At 38.7% G+C, this 17,664-nt stretch overlaps 1 protein-coding gene across 4 annotated transcripts in view; it reads left to right on the top strand.

The window, feature by feature from the left end:
• Positions 1-17,664, top strand: part of PLCB1 (phospholipase C beta 1) — a 647,197-nt gene that overhangs the window by 218,777 nt on the left and 410,756 nt on the right. For all 4 annotated transcript variants that reach the window (XM_024559913.4, XM_053926267.2, XM_024559915.4 and 1 more), the window contains exon 3: positions 1,558-1,626. In XM_024559913.4, the coding sequence (XP_024415681.1) occupies positions 1,558-1,626 (69 nt within the window). The remainder of the gene's footprint in view (positions 1-1,557; positions 1,627-17,664) is intronic.

Below are 17,664 nucleotides of genomic sequence, written 5' to 3' on the forward strand. Positions count from 1 at the left end.
AGATGACTCTCCTCATTGTGCCGCAGCCCCATCTGGCCGGCAATAGAGTCCACTGTATAACTTGGTGACTTGTGTGTCACAAACATCATGGCTCAGTGTCCAAAGCCAGACTTTCAGGGTTTCCGTCCTTTTGACCATACCCTATCTCATGTCACATCCCATGGCTTTTCTTCATATGTGATGTTCCCGGCAATGGAGCACTAAGTGTAACCCACATGGATCCCCGTTTGTACCGCCCGAAGTACGCTTTTCCTTGTGCTATTTCTTACTCTGGGATGCCTCTCTATGTTCCTCCTCCTCCCTCCCCCTTCCCCCTGCAATGTCCTCCTTCTTTAAGTGTCTAAAGGCCATGAATACCTCAAGGTTTCACCCAAACCTCGGGTCCTTTCTTTTGTGGATATTTGCTGGTGTTGTACCCTCAGTTGGAGGGTACAACACCAGCCCCCTCTGTCCACTTCTTTGTGCTCAGTAACTCTTCCAAGGACTTTTCTCTGAGTCCCCGGGTGAAACTCTCTTCCCTCTGCTGAACTCCATAGCAGTTAACTTTAAATTTGGCATTGACACTTTCTTCTTGATCTTACACATATACATTTCTTAGTCTTCTCTTTGGTGGCAAGGCCATCAAGAGAAGCAGTTGTATCTTATGAGTCTAGTACCCTAGAGTGAGCTGAATATTATAAGTGTTCAAAAAAGTATAATAAATAAATGAAAAGATCAGGGCATAAAGTATGTATGCAGAAGGCTTGGGTGGGATGGGTAGGGGAGGCAAATCCATCTCTTTCACCTTGGCCAGGTGAGCTGGGTATTCTGTGAGCTGGTGGGAGGAACATCATCTTCTACCCTCTCCCCCTAATCCTTCACCCCACTCACATAGCCTCACTTACACCCGTAGTGACTCTTAGGATTATTTCTCAACAGGAAAACAGGAAGGTCTGATCCATCATGACTTAGCAATGGTTTGTACAATAAACTGGGGACCCAAACCACACACATTATACTTAAAATGTATTAGACTATATATTAAACTGAATAGTTAACAGTTTGCTATCTTTTTGTTCTCATTCCAATTCAATTCATCATTGGTGTAAGAGGAAAAATATCCCAACTGCAAAGAAATCTTCAGGCAGCTCTCAAGATATTACTGTATTTTGCCATATATAATACGGACCTTTTTGCCCAAATTCTTGAGGAAAAAATAAGAATGTGCCTTGTATATGGGTAGTACCTGAAATACCTTGTATCTGTTCTTGTGTTTTGTAGTTATCTGTTACATAAAATTTCTTGTGCCGTAAGATGTTCAAAAATAAATGCTAAAATTCCTTTACAATACAAGAAACAAGTATCTAAATCTAAATAAATAAATAATTGAATTAAAAAATTAAAATGAAAGCTTTTTCTTCCTTCAAAGTTTGGGCCCAAAACGTGGGTACACGTTTTACACAGCAGCACATTATACACGGCAAAACGTGGTCTATTTTTAAAAGTGACATCAGTGATATACAACAAAGAAAAGAGACGTATGCGGATGCTTAACAGTTTCACATTTTTGCCTTCCAGGAGACGGAGCTGTTAGATCTCAGCCTTGTCAAGGATGCCAGATGTGGGAAACACGCCAAAGCTCCCAAGGTAGGACGCGGAGCATTGCGCCCGCACCAGATGCCGCCTTGATCACTTAGCTGTGCCACGGTATCAACTGATTGCCCCAATTAAAAGTTTCTCTGCTGTAGATGTTGTAAAACACAATAAAACAGCCAGTCCTTCCCAAAGCCAGTATGGCCGGAACACTTCCACTTTTTTAAAAGATGGAAACAATGAGCAAATCTACAGGCCATTGGCTATAAGGGCTTGCTTTGTTTTTGTCTGAAAAAAATAACAATGCTAAAGTTACTGGGTAATTCTAAATCATCAAAATGTGTTTGAAATTACTTGCAAACTTTCTGAGCCTCCTAAGCACAATTATAGTAACATTTTACATGTGATAAACAGAACCTGATAGTTAAAATGCCTTGCAATTGAAATCATTCTGTCCATGAAGCCAAAAGGGTGTAAGAGTTCTTTCTGCCCGTGTTACTAGTGAAGACCAGCAGGCTTTGGGATCAGTTGTGTGGAATGTCAATTTGTTCTGGTTTGAAAAACATACTGAAGAAATAGTCACAGCGAAGTTTGTACTTTATTTTTTGAAGATGGTGAAAAAATGCCGGATAAGGAACATGTGTGTGTGTGTGTGTGTGTGTGTGTGTATTTAACTTAGATTATCTGGTAGGGTATAGCTGGATATGTTGACTCGCCATCAAAGTGGGAAGCAACTCTTTACTGTATTTTAATTTTAATGGTATAAATGCTTCCTCTCTAGCACAGAGAGTATTGACAAATAGGGCAGTACAGGTGCCATTCAGTGTCTCTTGCCTCTTTTTATAATTGACAGAAAACTAGCAGTTTTCTATTTGAGTATCTGCCTGCAACTTTTTGTTTTGTTCTTTAAAAGTCAAAATGGTTTCTTTGACATCAAAGAGCATCTTCATTTTATCTGTGGGGATGCAAGAAGACAAAAATGTCACCTGGAGTAATTACTCCTCAGATGCGCAACCGTGCAGCCATTACGGGCGGACTGTGCCGCACAGCGAACACCCGAATACTGCTCTTATTACTGAAGGGGTTAAACATGGTCTGCACAAAAATGTGAGCATGAAAAAGAAAGAAAAATCAAAGTTATTTTCAAGAAGGTTACTACGGGTGTTTCATGTAGAAACAGTGTATTATTTACCTCCATCTCAGTAATGCAATGGAACTTCAAGGGGTTGGTTTTTCAATTTTGTACCGTTAATGATTGGTTGATGATTAAAAATTGTTCATAATTGTCAGTGTAGGAAAGAATATGTTTTTCTTCTTTTGCCAACAATATTTCAGCCAAATTTTATGGGAGCCTGTTAGAACTATGTTGATAATACAGTAATAAAGTTCACCTTTTCATTCAAGCTTATTGGCCTGATTTGAAATTTCATTATCAGTATTTGTTAAAGACAGTTGCCTACACTACATCAGACCCCTCTTTACCCTTAGGCATTATGAGTGTAAGTCAGTTCCTCTGGCTCCTGGAGAGTGTTTCAGGCTTAATCCTTTTATCTCAGTCCATGGCCTGCTTACCAGTTGTGCTTCCTTTATGGGTGTGGTTTGATAAATGTCTATGGAATGATGACAAATGAACAGAACTGGGTTCTGCACGGTGCTGGTAAACCACTGTTAGATGCTACAGTGCTTCTCGTGAGGACAGACACTCAGTACTCTGGCTTTTACTGTTTCCCCACCAAAGATTGCTTTCCGTGCAATGTTCTTGGCTTTCTCCCTTCCCATTCCTTGCTAGTTCTCCAGAACCTCCATCTACTTTAATATTTTCAAAGCTGGGTTCTGTTGTGTATTGTGTGTGACCTTCCTGAAGCTCAGATGTCTTCCTCATTGCTTAAGTCTTGATAATATTAATAGTAACAAGGAGGATGATGATGATGATGATGATGATGATGATGATGATGAAGTACCAGTATTTTACATCAATTCTGTAAGGATTAAGTAATTTATTAGTAAACTTTCAACAGAGGAGTTCACAAATTTACCTGCTCCTGAAATAACCTGGAAAGCTTTTAAAAAAAATGCTGATGTTTGCTCTGGTCATCATGGGTTCGATTCCCAGTCAGAGCACATACCTAGGTTGTTGTTCTGGTCATCACGGGTTCGATTCCCAGTCAGAGCACATACCTAGGTTGTTGTTCTGGTCATCACGGGTTTGATTCCCAGTCAGGGCACATACCTAGGTTGTGGGTTCCATCCCCAGTCAGGACATGTACAGGAGGCAACTGATCGATGTTTCTGTCTCACATATGTTTCTCTCTCTCTTTCTTCCTTCCTTTCTCTCTAAAATCAATAGACATATCTTTGGGTGAAGATTAAAAAAATGCTAATGCCTGTGCCCTATGTCCAGAGATTCTGGCGTTGAAGGAATCCAGCTGAGGCAAGTGTGGCATGGACATCCGGGTTTTGAAAAGTGAATTTGCAGCAACATTTGAGCACCGCTGCCTTAACTTATTGCTACTATATAATAAGTACTCACTAAATATTAGCCACTATTGTTGGTGTTATCATCATTTTTTATATTTATTTTCATTAAACATTTATGGCAGATTTGCAGGAAGTTCGCTTTTATTTCACTCAGTTAATTTGGAAAAGTTTATCATATAAAGGGAAATTGGACAAGGGACTTGGCTGAAAGGGGCTTTGTGGATTGATAGGGAAGAAAGAAGCTAATAATCATATCAGTTTAAAAATCTTTAAGTTGTAAGAGAAAACCCCAGTTCAACTGGATAAGTAAAATCAGAATTTATTAAAAATGATTGGAGTGTATTGGAAATTTCAGTGGAAGTGCTGGGTTCCGGTGAAGTCTCATTCAGCTGCTCAAGAAATGTCACAAAGGTCTAGGAGTTTCTTTATGTCACCAGTCTGGCTTCCGAGGCTCTGAAATGGATAAATTCCTTCCATCCTCGGGATGCCCAGAGGGGCCACCTTCTGCGCGCCACCCCTGGCAGATCCTGGCTCCCCCAGCAGCAGTTCTCTAAGGCAGGGACCAAAGTATTCCAAAGTACTCCTCCAGAGTATTTCAGAGTGACTGCGGTATAGCCGCCTCGTAGCAGGAGGCATATGGCTCGGAGGAGGAAAGCTAAATAAGAAGAAACCCTTGAGTCGACTAGAACCGAAGCAGTGGGACTAACAGTGGAAGATTAAAAAGTGTAAAGGTATCAGTCTGGAGTGAGAACAGCTTAGAAACCTAGGACGGAAAGGCAATGCAACAAAAGACAGACTGAGTGGAAGACTTTCTGTGGGGCTTCACAGACCACAAAGGAAGAACGTTCGTAGAATAGATATTATTTATCAAAATACCCAGACATCCTGCAAATATTTATCTATGTATTCATATTGTTTTTGTTTTTCACAGCATCTCATCACATATAAATTCACAATCTAGTTGAATATGAACTATTTTCCATGCCTGCTGTGATTTGAAATAACATTTCTAAGAAATGGAAAAGCTTCTGTGTGTTACCCAGTTAATGAATTTTAAATGTCAACTCCCAACACAATGCATACAATTCCAGATATGATTTTCTGTATACAGCCTTTGTTCATGTTACCTGTTTTGAAATTTCTCAAATTAAAAAAAAAAAGAGTAATTGGGAGATTTTTATGCAAATGTAAAAGCTAAAAGTTAGAGGCACCTACCTTGTCTTTTAACATCTAAAATTCATTTATATTGTCTTTCCTGCTTTCACCCACCCTCCCTCTCAGGCTTATGAAGCACATTTAAAGGTCAAGGTGCTATGGTAATACATCTTGTCTATGCCATAAGCCAGTGATTTTCAACTTTTTTCATCTCATGCCACACATAAACTAATTGCTGAAATTCTGTGGCTCGCCAAGAAATATATGTTTTGCTGATCTGACAAAAAACATAAGGTATCATTTTGATTCATTCACACTGGAGGCTATTGTGCTGGCTGTTGTCATGTTTTATATTTGACAATCTAAAGGAACAGAGGTCAGCGCCCCCTGACTCAGTAGTCAGCTCTGGCATGCCTAACACTTCTTGCAGCACATCAGCTGAAACTCATGGCTATAAACACACGCTCTCTGGATCTTCATTCCAACAGGATCTTTGCTTTTAAAGAGTGTTTATCACTGTGCTTTCTGATCTGCTAGTGGTTTCTGATCCCACAGATCAATTTGGCGGCTCATGTGCTGTGTTATTAAAATGGAACAGGTCTGATGAGAATGAAAAATATCCACTTCTTATGCAGAGTGACTTGTTTTTTGAAACTTCTTTCATGTATGTGTGTGTTCTGGGTCACAACATAAAATGTTTTTTCTTTTTCATTTTTCTTTTCTTTCTTTTTTTTTTTTTTTACTATGGACTATGTCAGAAAGGTTTCGGAAATGTTGCTGGAAAAGATAGTTTCTTTATCCTCAGGATTCTTAGCAGGTGTTTTATCCCTAGGTGTATTGAAAAGTGGATGGGACTGGAAAAGGCGAGATGTGGGTTTGGTGTCAGCTCTGCCAGGAAGGAGCCTAAAGGAACTGTTCTTTCATTCTGTGCCTCTACTCCCTCATGTATGAAATTGGGGGTGGGAGGTACATGGTAATAGGTGTAAGTTCTGTTAACCCTTGATTTTAATTAAAAGGGGAAGTTAATCAAGCTGAGGCATTCCATCTTACAGAATATAAAATTGTCGTCCAGCAGGTTTACATGACCTAAATCTTCTTACCTTGGTCACAGCAAATCAAGTGAACTTAAAGAAAAAATCAGGTCACCTTCTAAGCAAGATAAAGAGATATCCAAACAAACAAACAAACAAACAAACAAAGGACAAATGAGTTCTTGAAAGCAGTGCTAGGATTGCTTGGGACTCCAGAGATAGCGACTCCATGGTGAGAGGCTCTGCCAGCTTTGGGACGTGAAATTACATGCTTCCGATACTCAGCTGTCGATCATGCGTGCAGCAGTGTCATTGAAGGCTACTTCTATGGTTTTACTTTCAAACTGCCTTTTGTGCAAAGAAAACTGCTTCACATGCTTTGCTGACAATTAACCCTTTCATTCTATTGGTAAAGGACAGTTTATTTCAGATATGTAATGTTAATTTGAACACAATTTCTTATAAATGTCCAGGTCACAGTTAAATTCTAGGTGGTATGTAGTATCACCAGAATCATATCAAGTAGGTTAGAGTAAAATGAAATCTTAAAAATTGATCAGGTTCTGTTTTCCTACGTCATATATGAAAATGATGGCCTTTAAATTCCTTCTTTATGGATCCGACAGGTGGGCATTGAGTGCCTGTTTTTGCCAGGCACTGTTCTGGGCACTGGGAAAATAGCCATGGACAACAAAGGCAAGCAACTCTGCTTCCCTGTAACATTCGATTCTGGGGTGGGGAACTGGTGCCGCTGCCAAATTGGCTTTCAACAACAATGGCAAAACAAAAAAAAAAAGAGAGAAAAAGGAAAACACTTATTTATTGTGTTCCCTAATTTGGGGGATAAAATATTCTCAACCTGCTAGGATTAACCCACAACCTGACATCACCGAGCATGCAGAGTTGGAAAGCAGTGTGTACCACACAGCCGGACCCCTATGAACAGGCTCCGCACCTGGGCCTAGGTAACAGATAAGGCCCCCTGAGAAGAATAAGGCGGGACAAACATCATTGATCATGAGTTGTGCAGAGTCTTGCTGTTCTGTAGAGCCATGATGGAGGAAGTTCTCTTGATGAGGTGAGGTCATATAAGCATAGATATGAATTAAAGAAAGGAGGAGATTTCCAGGCAGAGGGTCCTGCAAAAGCAAAGGCACTGAGGTGGGAACATGCTTGACATATCTGAGGAATAGAAAGGAGGCCATTTCTATTGGCCTTGTATAGTGGACTACAAGAAAGAAAGAATGATGAAGCCAGGAGTGTGTGGCCAGAGGCCGCATTATTTTGGGCCTCATAAGCCATGCTAATGATTGTGGCTGTTCCTGTAGGGAAATGAGAAGGGAATAGAAGTGTTTGAGCAGAAGAGAAACAAGATCTGACTTTTTTAGCTTTTCGAAGAATCACTTGTTAGAGTGCTGACTACAGAGGACAAAAGAACCATCAGAGAGACCAACTAAATGGCTGTTGCAAATATCCTGGGCAGTGTTGGTGACGACGAAGAGGTGTAGAAAAAAATGTCAGAATACGAACATGTTTTTAGGGTCGAACCACAGGGTTTGTTAGTGCGTTGGATGTGAGGCATGAGAAAAAAGAAAGGATTCAAGGATACCTCTTAGTGTTTAGACTTGGGAAAGAGGAAAATTGGCCATGTCCTGCAATGAACACAAAAATGCAGTTTGGATTTTGGAGATTTAAAGTGCGAGACGCCTACTAGACTTCTAGGTAGAGGTCATGTTATGTTTAGATATACAAACCTTCAGTTTAGGGGCAATGCTGGCCATGAACTTGTAACTTTAATTATTTGGAGATCAGAGCCAAGTGAGGTCTCCTAAGGAGTGTCACTATAAAAGACAGCAGTTTGCTGTCTGAACTCTGGTACCTCCATTTAGGCTTTCAGGAGATGAAGAGGAACCAGTAAAAGAGACTGGGAATGGAATACACCCCAAAAATACAAGCTACAACATGTACACACCTTGAAGACAGTATGCCAAGTGAAATAATCGAGACACAAAATGGCAAATATAATATGATTTCACTTATATTGAGATGCCTTGAATAGTAAATTGATAGAACCAGAAAATAGAATGGCAGATTCCAGATGCTAGGGAAGGGAGATGGGGAGTTATTGTTTGGTGGGTATAGAATTTCAGTTAGAGAAGATTGAAAAGTGCTGGAGATAAAAGGTGGTGATGATTGCACAACATAAAAATGTAAATTTACTTAACGTCACTAAACTGTACACGTGACAGTCATCAAAATGGTAAATTGCATAGTGTAAATATTTTACCACAATTAAAAAGAAGGAAGCAAGTGAGAATGAGCAGCCAGTGAGGTGGGAGAAGAAGCAGGAGAGAGCATGCACTGGGCACCTAAAAAAGCATCTCAAGAAGGAGGGAATGGTCATTTCGGTAAAAAGTGGAATTTCCTTCTAGCTTTTTTTTTTTCACTTTTGCACACTTGTAGTGTTACTGATGATATCATTTTATATATGCTTTAAAACATCCCCCTATATCACCAGCATTTCCTGCTAATATTCTAAATAGGCTATTTATTTAAGTGCTGTCAAATCCCAAATAGCCCCTCATAGCATCTGGACGCCAATATATAAATCTTGTAATGAGCTGTTATTTGGGTATTATGCACTAGTGGTTTCAATGAATCATCCATGAGGCCTAGAGTTGAAATGAGTGTTTTATTTATTGCCCCCCCTTCTAATCATAAGCTATTTCCCTGACTTTGTACAGACTTCACCATTTCTTGAAGCCACAGTCATAAAATTTGATGTAGATATTTGAAATTCAGGGAAGAAGGAAAAAAACCCTTTATACAGCAAAACTAAGGTTTCTGTCTTTTTCACCCATTTGCTAAGTGGATCTACCTTTGGCCATATTCTTGGTTCCAACTATTTCTTAATTTACCTGACATGGTGCAATAGTTGTCTTTTGGGTCTATTTTTTTTATTTTGTCATTTTGTTTCCATAAATGTGTGTTTCTTTACATCTTTACTAAATGGAGAAACATAGGACTAAAAATTCACAGAACTATGTGTGTGTGTAATGATTTTGACAGCTAGCTATTTGCATTTATCCACAGATGTAAATTATATGGCATAGTTCCTTTTTTAATGTTCATTAAATTCCATAGATGTCAGTGGTTTCCTTGGAAACAAAAACCCTTATACAACTAGTCAGAGATTTGGAAACAGAAATATCAGGATACAGAGGGGATTGAGGAATGGTCCCCATGGTAGATATTTGCTTTTAAAACTCCTCTGTCTTATCCACCTGCCCCTAACCCTTTTGGCCACTCCATAGTAGATAAGCAAAGATTTTTAAAGCTACCTTTAAAATATAGACTATCTTCTGTAATGGTTAAAATCTTTTTACTTTTTAAAAAAGCAATCAGATAGGCTATGTCTTTTTTGGGATACTGGTATAAATTCCCAAATTTGTTGTCTCTTATCAACCATTAGATTTGAGCATTTGAGCATTTGCTCAGTATGTGTACGTGTGCCCATCTGTAAATACAGTGAACCGAACACACTTGCGGCTGAATGAGGATCCTGTGTTTTGTGTAATAGCAAGCATCTGTCTTAGTGCCTCACTTGCCAGAGTTTAAAAGGCCCCTGAAGGATTGTGAAGAGGGAAGGAGAGACTACAGTTCTGTCCAGGGGTAATAGTCGGTGAAAGACTTGGCAGCCAAGAGCATTCTCATCGTTGGCCAGAGTGGGTCCCTTGTTGAAGACAGGGTGAGTTACATGAGTTAACTAAACCTCAGGATGAGGCTCATTTTATCAGTGCTTCTATCCGGTACAGTTTCAATCTAAATCCACTTCTATATGCAGGGTACAGACTTGCATTTTGGAAGCATTTCTCAATTAATTCTTTGAAATGCAGTACTACGCCATCTTGTGGATATATCTGATACTAATTTCTTAAAGTCATTCTACCTAGTGAACTGCTCTCTAAGCCAGGATTTTCAATCCCGGGTTCTATGTAATGTAGACAAATGAGAGGCACTTGGGGAGCTTTTAAAATCTCTTGTCCAGGCCACACCTAGATCCATTAACTCAAAATGTCTAGTGTGGGGCTCAAGCACCAATATTTCCGTTAAAGCTCCCCAGAGATTCCCGTGTTCAGCAAAGTTTGAAAACCATTATTTTAAGTAAAAAAGGTCCCAATTAAATGGAGGCTAGAAGTCTGAGATCAGGTTATTAGCAGGGGTTTCCTGAGTCCTCTCTCCTTGGCTTGTAGATGGCTGTCTTTTCCCTTTGTCTTCACAGGCTCCTCCCTCAGTACCTATCTGTGTCCTAATTTCCTCGTCCTACAAGGGCATTCATACTGTTGGATTAGGGCCCACCCGAATGACCTCATTTTAAATTAATTACCACTTTTAAGCCCTTATCCCCAACTACAGTCACATTCTGAAGTACTGGGGATTGGGGCTTCAACATACGAATTTAGCAGGGAGCATGACTGAGCCCATAACAGTATTTCATCATTAGATGAAAAAGCAAAGTTTATGGTTTACTTTTTTTGTTTTAAAGGAATCGCATTGTGGGATTACTGCACAATTGAGGTAATATATAGATAAGTAGTTTTTTCTTTGTACTCATTGGGATTGTCAAAGTGGATAGAAATGTGTAGTGGGAATCATTTCAGAAGTAAACATTATTGTTTTTTCAGAATGCCTTTGTTGCAGAATTTGTTGTTTTCTTATTATCGTTCATTCATGCTTAGTTTTTGTACTCCAGAGCACCCGACATATGCCTGTATGCATTGTAAGTGCCCGACAGAGCACAGGTATTACGTACACAAGTCCCTGGGTCAAATGGCCAAGCCTCAAAGCCATTAAGTAGGTATTTAACTCAGCAAGTTATTCCACACCTCTGAGACACAGTTTCTGCATCTGCATGATGGAAGTGATCTCCGTGTTTATCTGGTTGCTGTAAGGCACAGGTGGGGAACACAAGGCCCATGGGCCGAACCCACCCCTCCACTTTGTTTTATCTGGCCCAGCACTTTGTTTCTACCTGGCGGCAGTGCCAAGCTCTCACTTAACTGTTAAGGAGTGGTCACATTTATACAGCCCTAAAGTTACATTCGGCCCTTTGAAGGCAACCGCGAGACTGATGTGGCCCCTGGTGAAAATGAGTTTGACACCCCTTGCTATAAGGATTCAATGGTAAATAGCATGTAGCTCTGATATTTAAACCTACCTATGACAATCTATTTTTTATGTATTTACTGTAGAAAAATGAACTTGAAGCATATTTATCTTTGCAGCCAAACACCTGTCCTCAGAGGACCATCATAGCAACCCATTCTGTTAGGACTTAGAGTTCTCTTTTAGGAAACTGTCCAGATTTGCAGTTGAGTAGATTGTCCAAATAGTCAACATAATTTTAGAACAATTTACTTTCAGTTAAGAACAGCTTGGCATCTTTTTCTGCACTTCGAAGCAAAACATGAAGCACTATTTTGAAATAGAAGAACAGGTTTGGGGGTCAAAGAGACACGGGTCAAATCCCGGTGCACAAATTAACTGAGAGATCACAGGAAGGTTCCTTGGTTTCGCTGTGGGGATAACACCTGCTAGACAGGGTCGTCTGCTGAGCTGGGTTACAGTTGGTAACAAAACACAAATGATAATGATGGATGCATGTTAGGAGCTCACTCATGGCTACTTAACCCCAGGCCTGCCCTTGGTTCGCTTTTTATTTATTCTTCTTAGCACTCAGAGAGTCTGGTAACTAAGCATACATATTACTTGCACTGCCTTCTTGTTGGAGGTTAGCTTCTAAAGTAATCGGGCGTATAATTTGTCACATGTTCCAATTGGAGAAAATCTGGATTATAATTTGACACCTGATATAAGGGAGTAAAAGTCGGGAGCTCAAGGTAATATTCATGTGTACCCTGGAGTCATTGTGAAAATGAGACCATGTGCCCACCTGAGATGGGATGGCCAGCCACAATGCGTGATATAGTGATATCAGTTTGTGAGGCTGTTGGTACAGTGGAAGGAATTTATGAGTAAGTGCTAGTTTATTCTGAGAAATGTATTTTTATCATCTTAGAATGGAAAATAGCTAACATGTTCTAAGTTCCTTCCACTTACCATAAAAACATGAAATCCTAAATTGTCGACTTTGGATGTGATACCTGACACACAGTAGGTAGGTATTTTCAAGAACGAAAGAATACTTTCACCATGGTGTTTTCCCCTTCCCCGGATGTAAATATTGTTCACATTCTTAGCTACTTAAATGTGAAATCTCAAGTACCCAAAGACAAATAGCATCGATCTTATGTAAAGAGTAGCAATTAAAAGTCGAAATAATGTAGTAAAATATTTGCTACTTGACAGATCTTTGTTAATGGCAGAAATACAGTTTACTAAGACTACTGAAATTAATGTCCACAGGGGTTTCTAAGATTTTATTTATGTAGTTTTAGAGAGAAGAAGGGAGGGAGAAAGAGAGGGAGAGAAACATTAATGTGTGGTTGCCTTTTGTGAGTGCCCCACTGGGGACCTGGCCCACAACTCACGCATGTGCCCTGCCTGGGAACTGAACTGGCGCCCCTTTGGTTCACAGGCCAGCACTCAATCCACTGAGCCACACCAGCCAGGGCTGGATTTCTAAGAGATGGACTAATCACACCAATTAGGCAGAATATTTGTTGGTGCTTACCTGTGAAACAGGGTCATTGGGTCTAACAAGCCGGGAAAGTCACCTTCCAGCCTCACATACCAAGACATTTTCTCTGTGCCTGTTGGTGCTTCATCATCCAGATGTTTCTTGACATTTTACTTTGTATCCAAACATTACTGATTTTAGGTAAGACCAGTGGGTCTGGAAGAATTTACTTGTCACCGTTGGCCACAAATGGGTGGAACCCTGTATTGAGTCACATTATTTTCTCTCAGGGGCAAGGAATACTTCTTAAAAACAATTAACTCCTTGCTTCTTCCAAGTGAGTGCTTTGGAATACTAACAGAAGCTATGAGATAGGAAGTGTTCTCTGAGCCTTTGATGTGTTGGACATGGATTGGGGTCATTTCCCATTGTTTTTTGGTAATGGGCCTTTTTGTCAGGTGCATTTGAAAGGATTAGTGTTGCACTGAATTCACTTTGGGAAATGTTTCTGTAGTTTGTTCTTATGACATTAATATTGGGACCAGAGCAACAGTTTGAGGGTGAGGCTTATTCCCACGATAGCGCGGATACCTAATTAAAGATGTTTAAAGACCACCTTCTTGGGTGATCTAAACCGGAAAAGTCTTTCTTTAGTTAAAAATCCTTGATAATATACAGTTGAATTTCATTTTGTATTATACTGATTATTTTTAACTTTAAACTCTATTAGTATTAGTCCCACTTTTCACCCCTAAATTTAGTCCTTGGCTTATGACAGAAAGCCATCAGCATCACCAATATATCATTCAAAATGTAAGAATTTTATAATTTCCACAGTAGCTGGAATGTGGTCTGGCATTTGGGCCAGCTTTGTGCCTGGGGCACCACTGGGGTGGGATTCCTGTGATAATTCTTCCTGGAGATCAGTTTCCTTGGCTTTACCTCTTATCACTTGTGTAAAATTGGTAGCACTTGGATTCCTGGCAGATAAAGCTTGAATTGAGGTTAAATTAAAAGTGAGTAGAGGTTACATGGCAATAATTTGTAAGAGCTGTGAATAGCTTCTTCCTGGTTCCCCTGTAAGTGTGTGCATGCCCATGTGCATCTGTGTGTGTGACTTTATGGCCCGAAACTGAGGCTTTAACTCTGTAACCTCATGTGGCAGGAAAAGCATTGGTTGGCAAAGGGACCACACTAGTGTTATCTGTGTGGCCACAGTCATTCACTTAACTTCCCCATATCCTTATTTCCTCATCCATGATATGAAGTTCGTAATACAATGTCTCTGGGTTGTTAGGAGGATTAAAGGCCATAAAACATGTTGTAAGATATGTTTTATAGTCTGTACTTTTTAACTGGGAGCCATTGTTATCGCCAAACTAAAGGTCATTAGTGCCGATGTTTAATAGACTTGAAGCCGGGGTCCTTATTTGACAAATTAGACCTTTGCTGCATCATCTGTGGTCTCAATTTTTTTCTTCAGATATTTACATTTGCCATCTATATCACTTAGGCATTTCTGTAGGTAAATTCTTAGAAATGTTCCAAGTAACTTGAAAATCATCAAGTTTCTAATCACGTCCTTAAATATTCTGCTTTTAATTTACCAATATTCACGCCCAATTCAAGATTATGAATTGAGAAACTAGTTGTAAAGGCAAAATAATATGTTGAGCTGAACAATGCCTTGCCTTTGTAAGTTGAGCTAGCTTTTCTGGCAACAACATGTTAGACAATAAATCATGTAATCAGAACCATATAGTTGCGAGGCAGTGGAGATCAGGAAGTTCAGGAGTGTCATCTGACTGTGTTGGTGGCATCTTCACTGCAATTGATAAGGCGTGGCCTTGTTAACTCAAGGCAGAATTTCAAGCTGGGGTGAGTCCACTCAAAATATTTCTTTCAGTCCTAACAAAACATATTGCTTTAGTGGCATTAGTTGGTATTAGTTGCATGTGGCAAAATTTTATGCACTATTAATTTTAGCACTACATTGGAGCTCTAGAACTGTGCTTCCTTGGTTCCAAATAAATCCTTTTGGTTGTATGATGGAGAAGAGAAAACCGATTCTTTTAGGGTCTAGTCCTGAATTATTGCCTTAATAAAGGCTCCGTTACCAAAACTGGGAGCTTGTATAAAGAGTTGTTTAAGAACAAGGTGTGAGAGCAATGGAAAGGATATCCGTCTTTAATTTTGTCAGTAGCTGAAGCTACTATAAAGAACTTCTTATATGTGGAATTTAAGAAAACAAAACACTTGAGCAAACAAAACAAAAACAGAAACCTAGAAACAGGCCTAAGGGATAGTGGGGGGGTGGATAGGGAATGGGTGAAAAAGGTTAAGGGACAATAGTCAGTAGTATTGTGACAAGTTTGTCCGCTGATAGATGATTACAGGAATTAGTGGCGTGGTCACATGGTAAAGTATAAAAATGTTGAAATGCTATATCGTACACGTGAAATTAATATAACATGTAATATTTTATACTAACTAAACTTAAAAAATGGTTGAATGGTAGATCTTATGTCAGCTATATTTACCAGAATAAAAATCAAAACACTTGAAAACAAATTTTTTGCCGTGTTTTTTTTTATTGTTAAGTACAATTGTCTCCATTTCCCCCCACCATTCCCCCCCTCAAGCCTTTTAAAAAATGGGAAGTCAACAAATTGCCTTAGAGCTTGAATTATTTTAAATACACAAGAAAGTCATGAGTTTATATCTCAAAAGATTAAATTGTGTTCATTTATGACATATTATGTTCATTCACTTAACATGATGTCTTAAAAATAGCCATGATGCTAAATATTTTTTATATTCAGGAGTTTATGACTCAATAATAATCCATTGATTTAAAATTATATTAATAATTCACCACCCATTCACTTTTGAATAGTTACACAATTTCCATTTTTTTAATTATTAGTAAGTGTGAAGCAAACATCTGTCTTAGCATTTTTATTGTTATTTCCTTAGTTATAGTCTGGAAAGCAGTCACCTGTCCAAATCAACTTGATTTAATAGGTTATCACGGGTTCTTCTTCATTTTCTCTCTTTCCATGTATGTTTCTTTCTTCTTGTAGTGGCCATTCTGATTCCCTACTGCATTTGTCACAGTCTGCACAAAAATAATTCCAGAGTAAAAATACTAGTGCCACTGATAACAAATCTACTAGAGAAAAGTCAACCTTTCTTTGAAGTTGTCTTTTTTATTTTTATTTTTTGTATCTGTTTATTTATTATTTTTTATTATTGTTCAATTACAGTTGTCCTCATTTTCCCCCCATTACTTTCCCCTGCCCTATCCACCCCCACCTCCCACATTCAATCCTCCCCCTGCATTGTCTTTGGCCATGGGTCCTTTATACATGTTCCTCAACTTGAGCCTTCCTCTTCTTTCCCCTGATATACCCCTCTCTCTCCCCTCTGGTCACTGTCAGTTTGTTCTTTATTTCCATGTGTCTGGTTCTGTTTTGCTTCCTTGTTTGTTTTGTTGATTAGGTTTCACTTATAAGTGAGATCATATGGTATTTGTCTTTCACACTTGGCTTATTTTATCTTTGAAGTTGCCTTTATTTCTTAGTCTATTTCTCACTAAAAAATATAAGTTTCAAATTTATTAAAATTATTTTCTGTAGAGTTATAATTTGCTGTACAGTACAATTCATTTATTTATAGTTATTTTAATTTAAATATACTCAATTGTAGAGATTACTAATCTCCTTCATCTTAATTAACTTTACATTTTAAAAATGTAAAATAGTTTTGTGGATCAATATTCAAGATTATACACACACACGCACACACACGAATACTCAGGGAAGGCTTCCATCTCACTTCCATCTACATCTCCTTCATCCCTTTTACCCCATTCCTACCCATCTTCTGGTTTTTCCTTCCTGTGTTTCTGTTGGCAAAAATAAGGAAAAACATACAGGGCTAGCCAGTCCCATCCTATCATGTAATAAAAATCTTACCTTCTCTCAGTGATTTGAGATGCTACTTTTTCAAAATATATACAAAATGTCCATATCTTTCTTACACAAAATATAGCATTTTATCTCCATGCTTTTACAGCTTGGCTTTTTCACTTAATGCAACCTCAAAACCACTTCATGTTGGTCCTGAGGAACCTTTTCATTCTTTTATACCATGGTATCCACTGCATGGTGGGCTGTACTTTATTCAATCAGTGTCCTATCGATGAGCAGTTAGGTTGTTTCCAATATTTTGCTGTGTGTATGAGGCTACAATGAACAAAACGAAGTAAAACCGAACCAAACAAAATGACATTATGTATGGCCTTGCTGTACATGTGCGGAGGGTAAATTCCTAGGATTGTTATTTTGCTAACTTCTTCATAGATATTTCGCTTTGTTTTTATCATTTTCTATGTCCCCTGTGATTAATTAAGATGATTTTAGTCCCTTTAGCTCCAGCATTACCACAAATTATATTGTCAAGTTAAAAAATTTTTTTTGTCATTTTGGAAAGAAAAGCTGTTAATATAATTTTAATATGCATTGCTTTTACTATGCAGGAGATTAATCATCCTTTCACATATTTAAGAGTTATGTGTACATATTATTTTTCTATGAATGTCTCTTCATGTATTTTGTACATTTTTCTATCCAGTTTTTGGCCTTTTTGCTCTTCAATTTTTTTTAGAGCTCTAGAATTAGATCTTTATCACAGAGCTGCAAAAACGTTAGCCCATTTTGTTTTTTGCCTTTTGAATTTGCCAAGTTATTTTTCATTTGTACTTTTATGTAGTCAACTTATTAATAT

The sequence above is a fragment of the Desmodus rotundus genome, chromosome 6 (assembly GCF_022682495.2).
Source record: "Desmodus rotundus isolate HL8 chromosome 6, HLdesRot8A.1, whole genome shotgun sequence".
Classification (NCBI taxonomy): domain Eukaryota; kingdom Metazoa; phylum Chordata; class Mammalia; order Chiroptera; family Phyllostomidae; genus Desmodus; species Desmodus rotundus.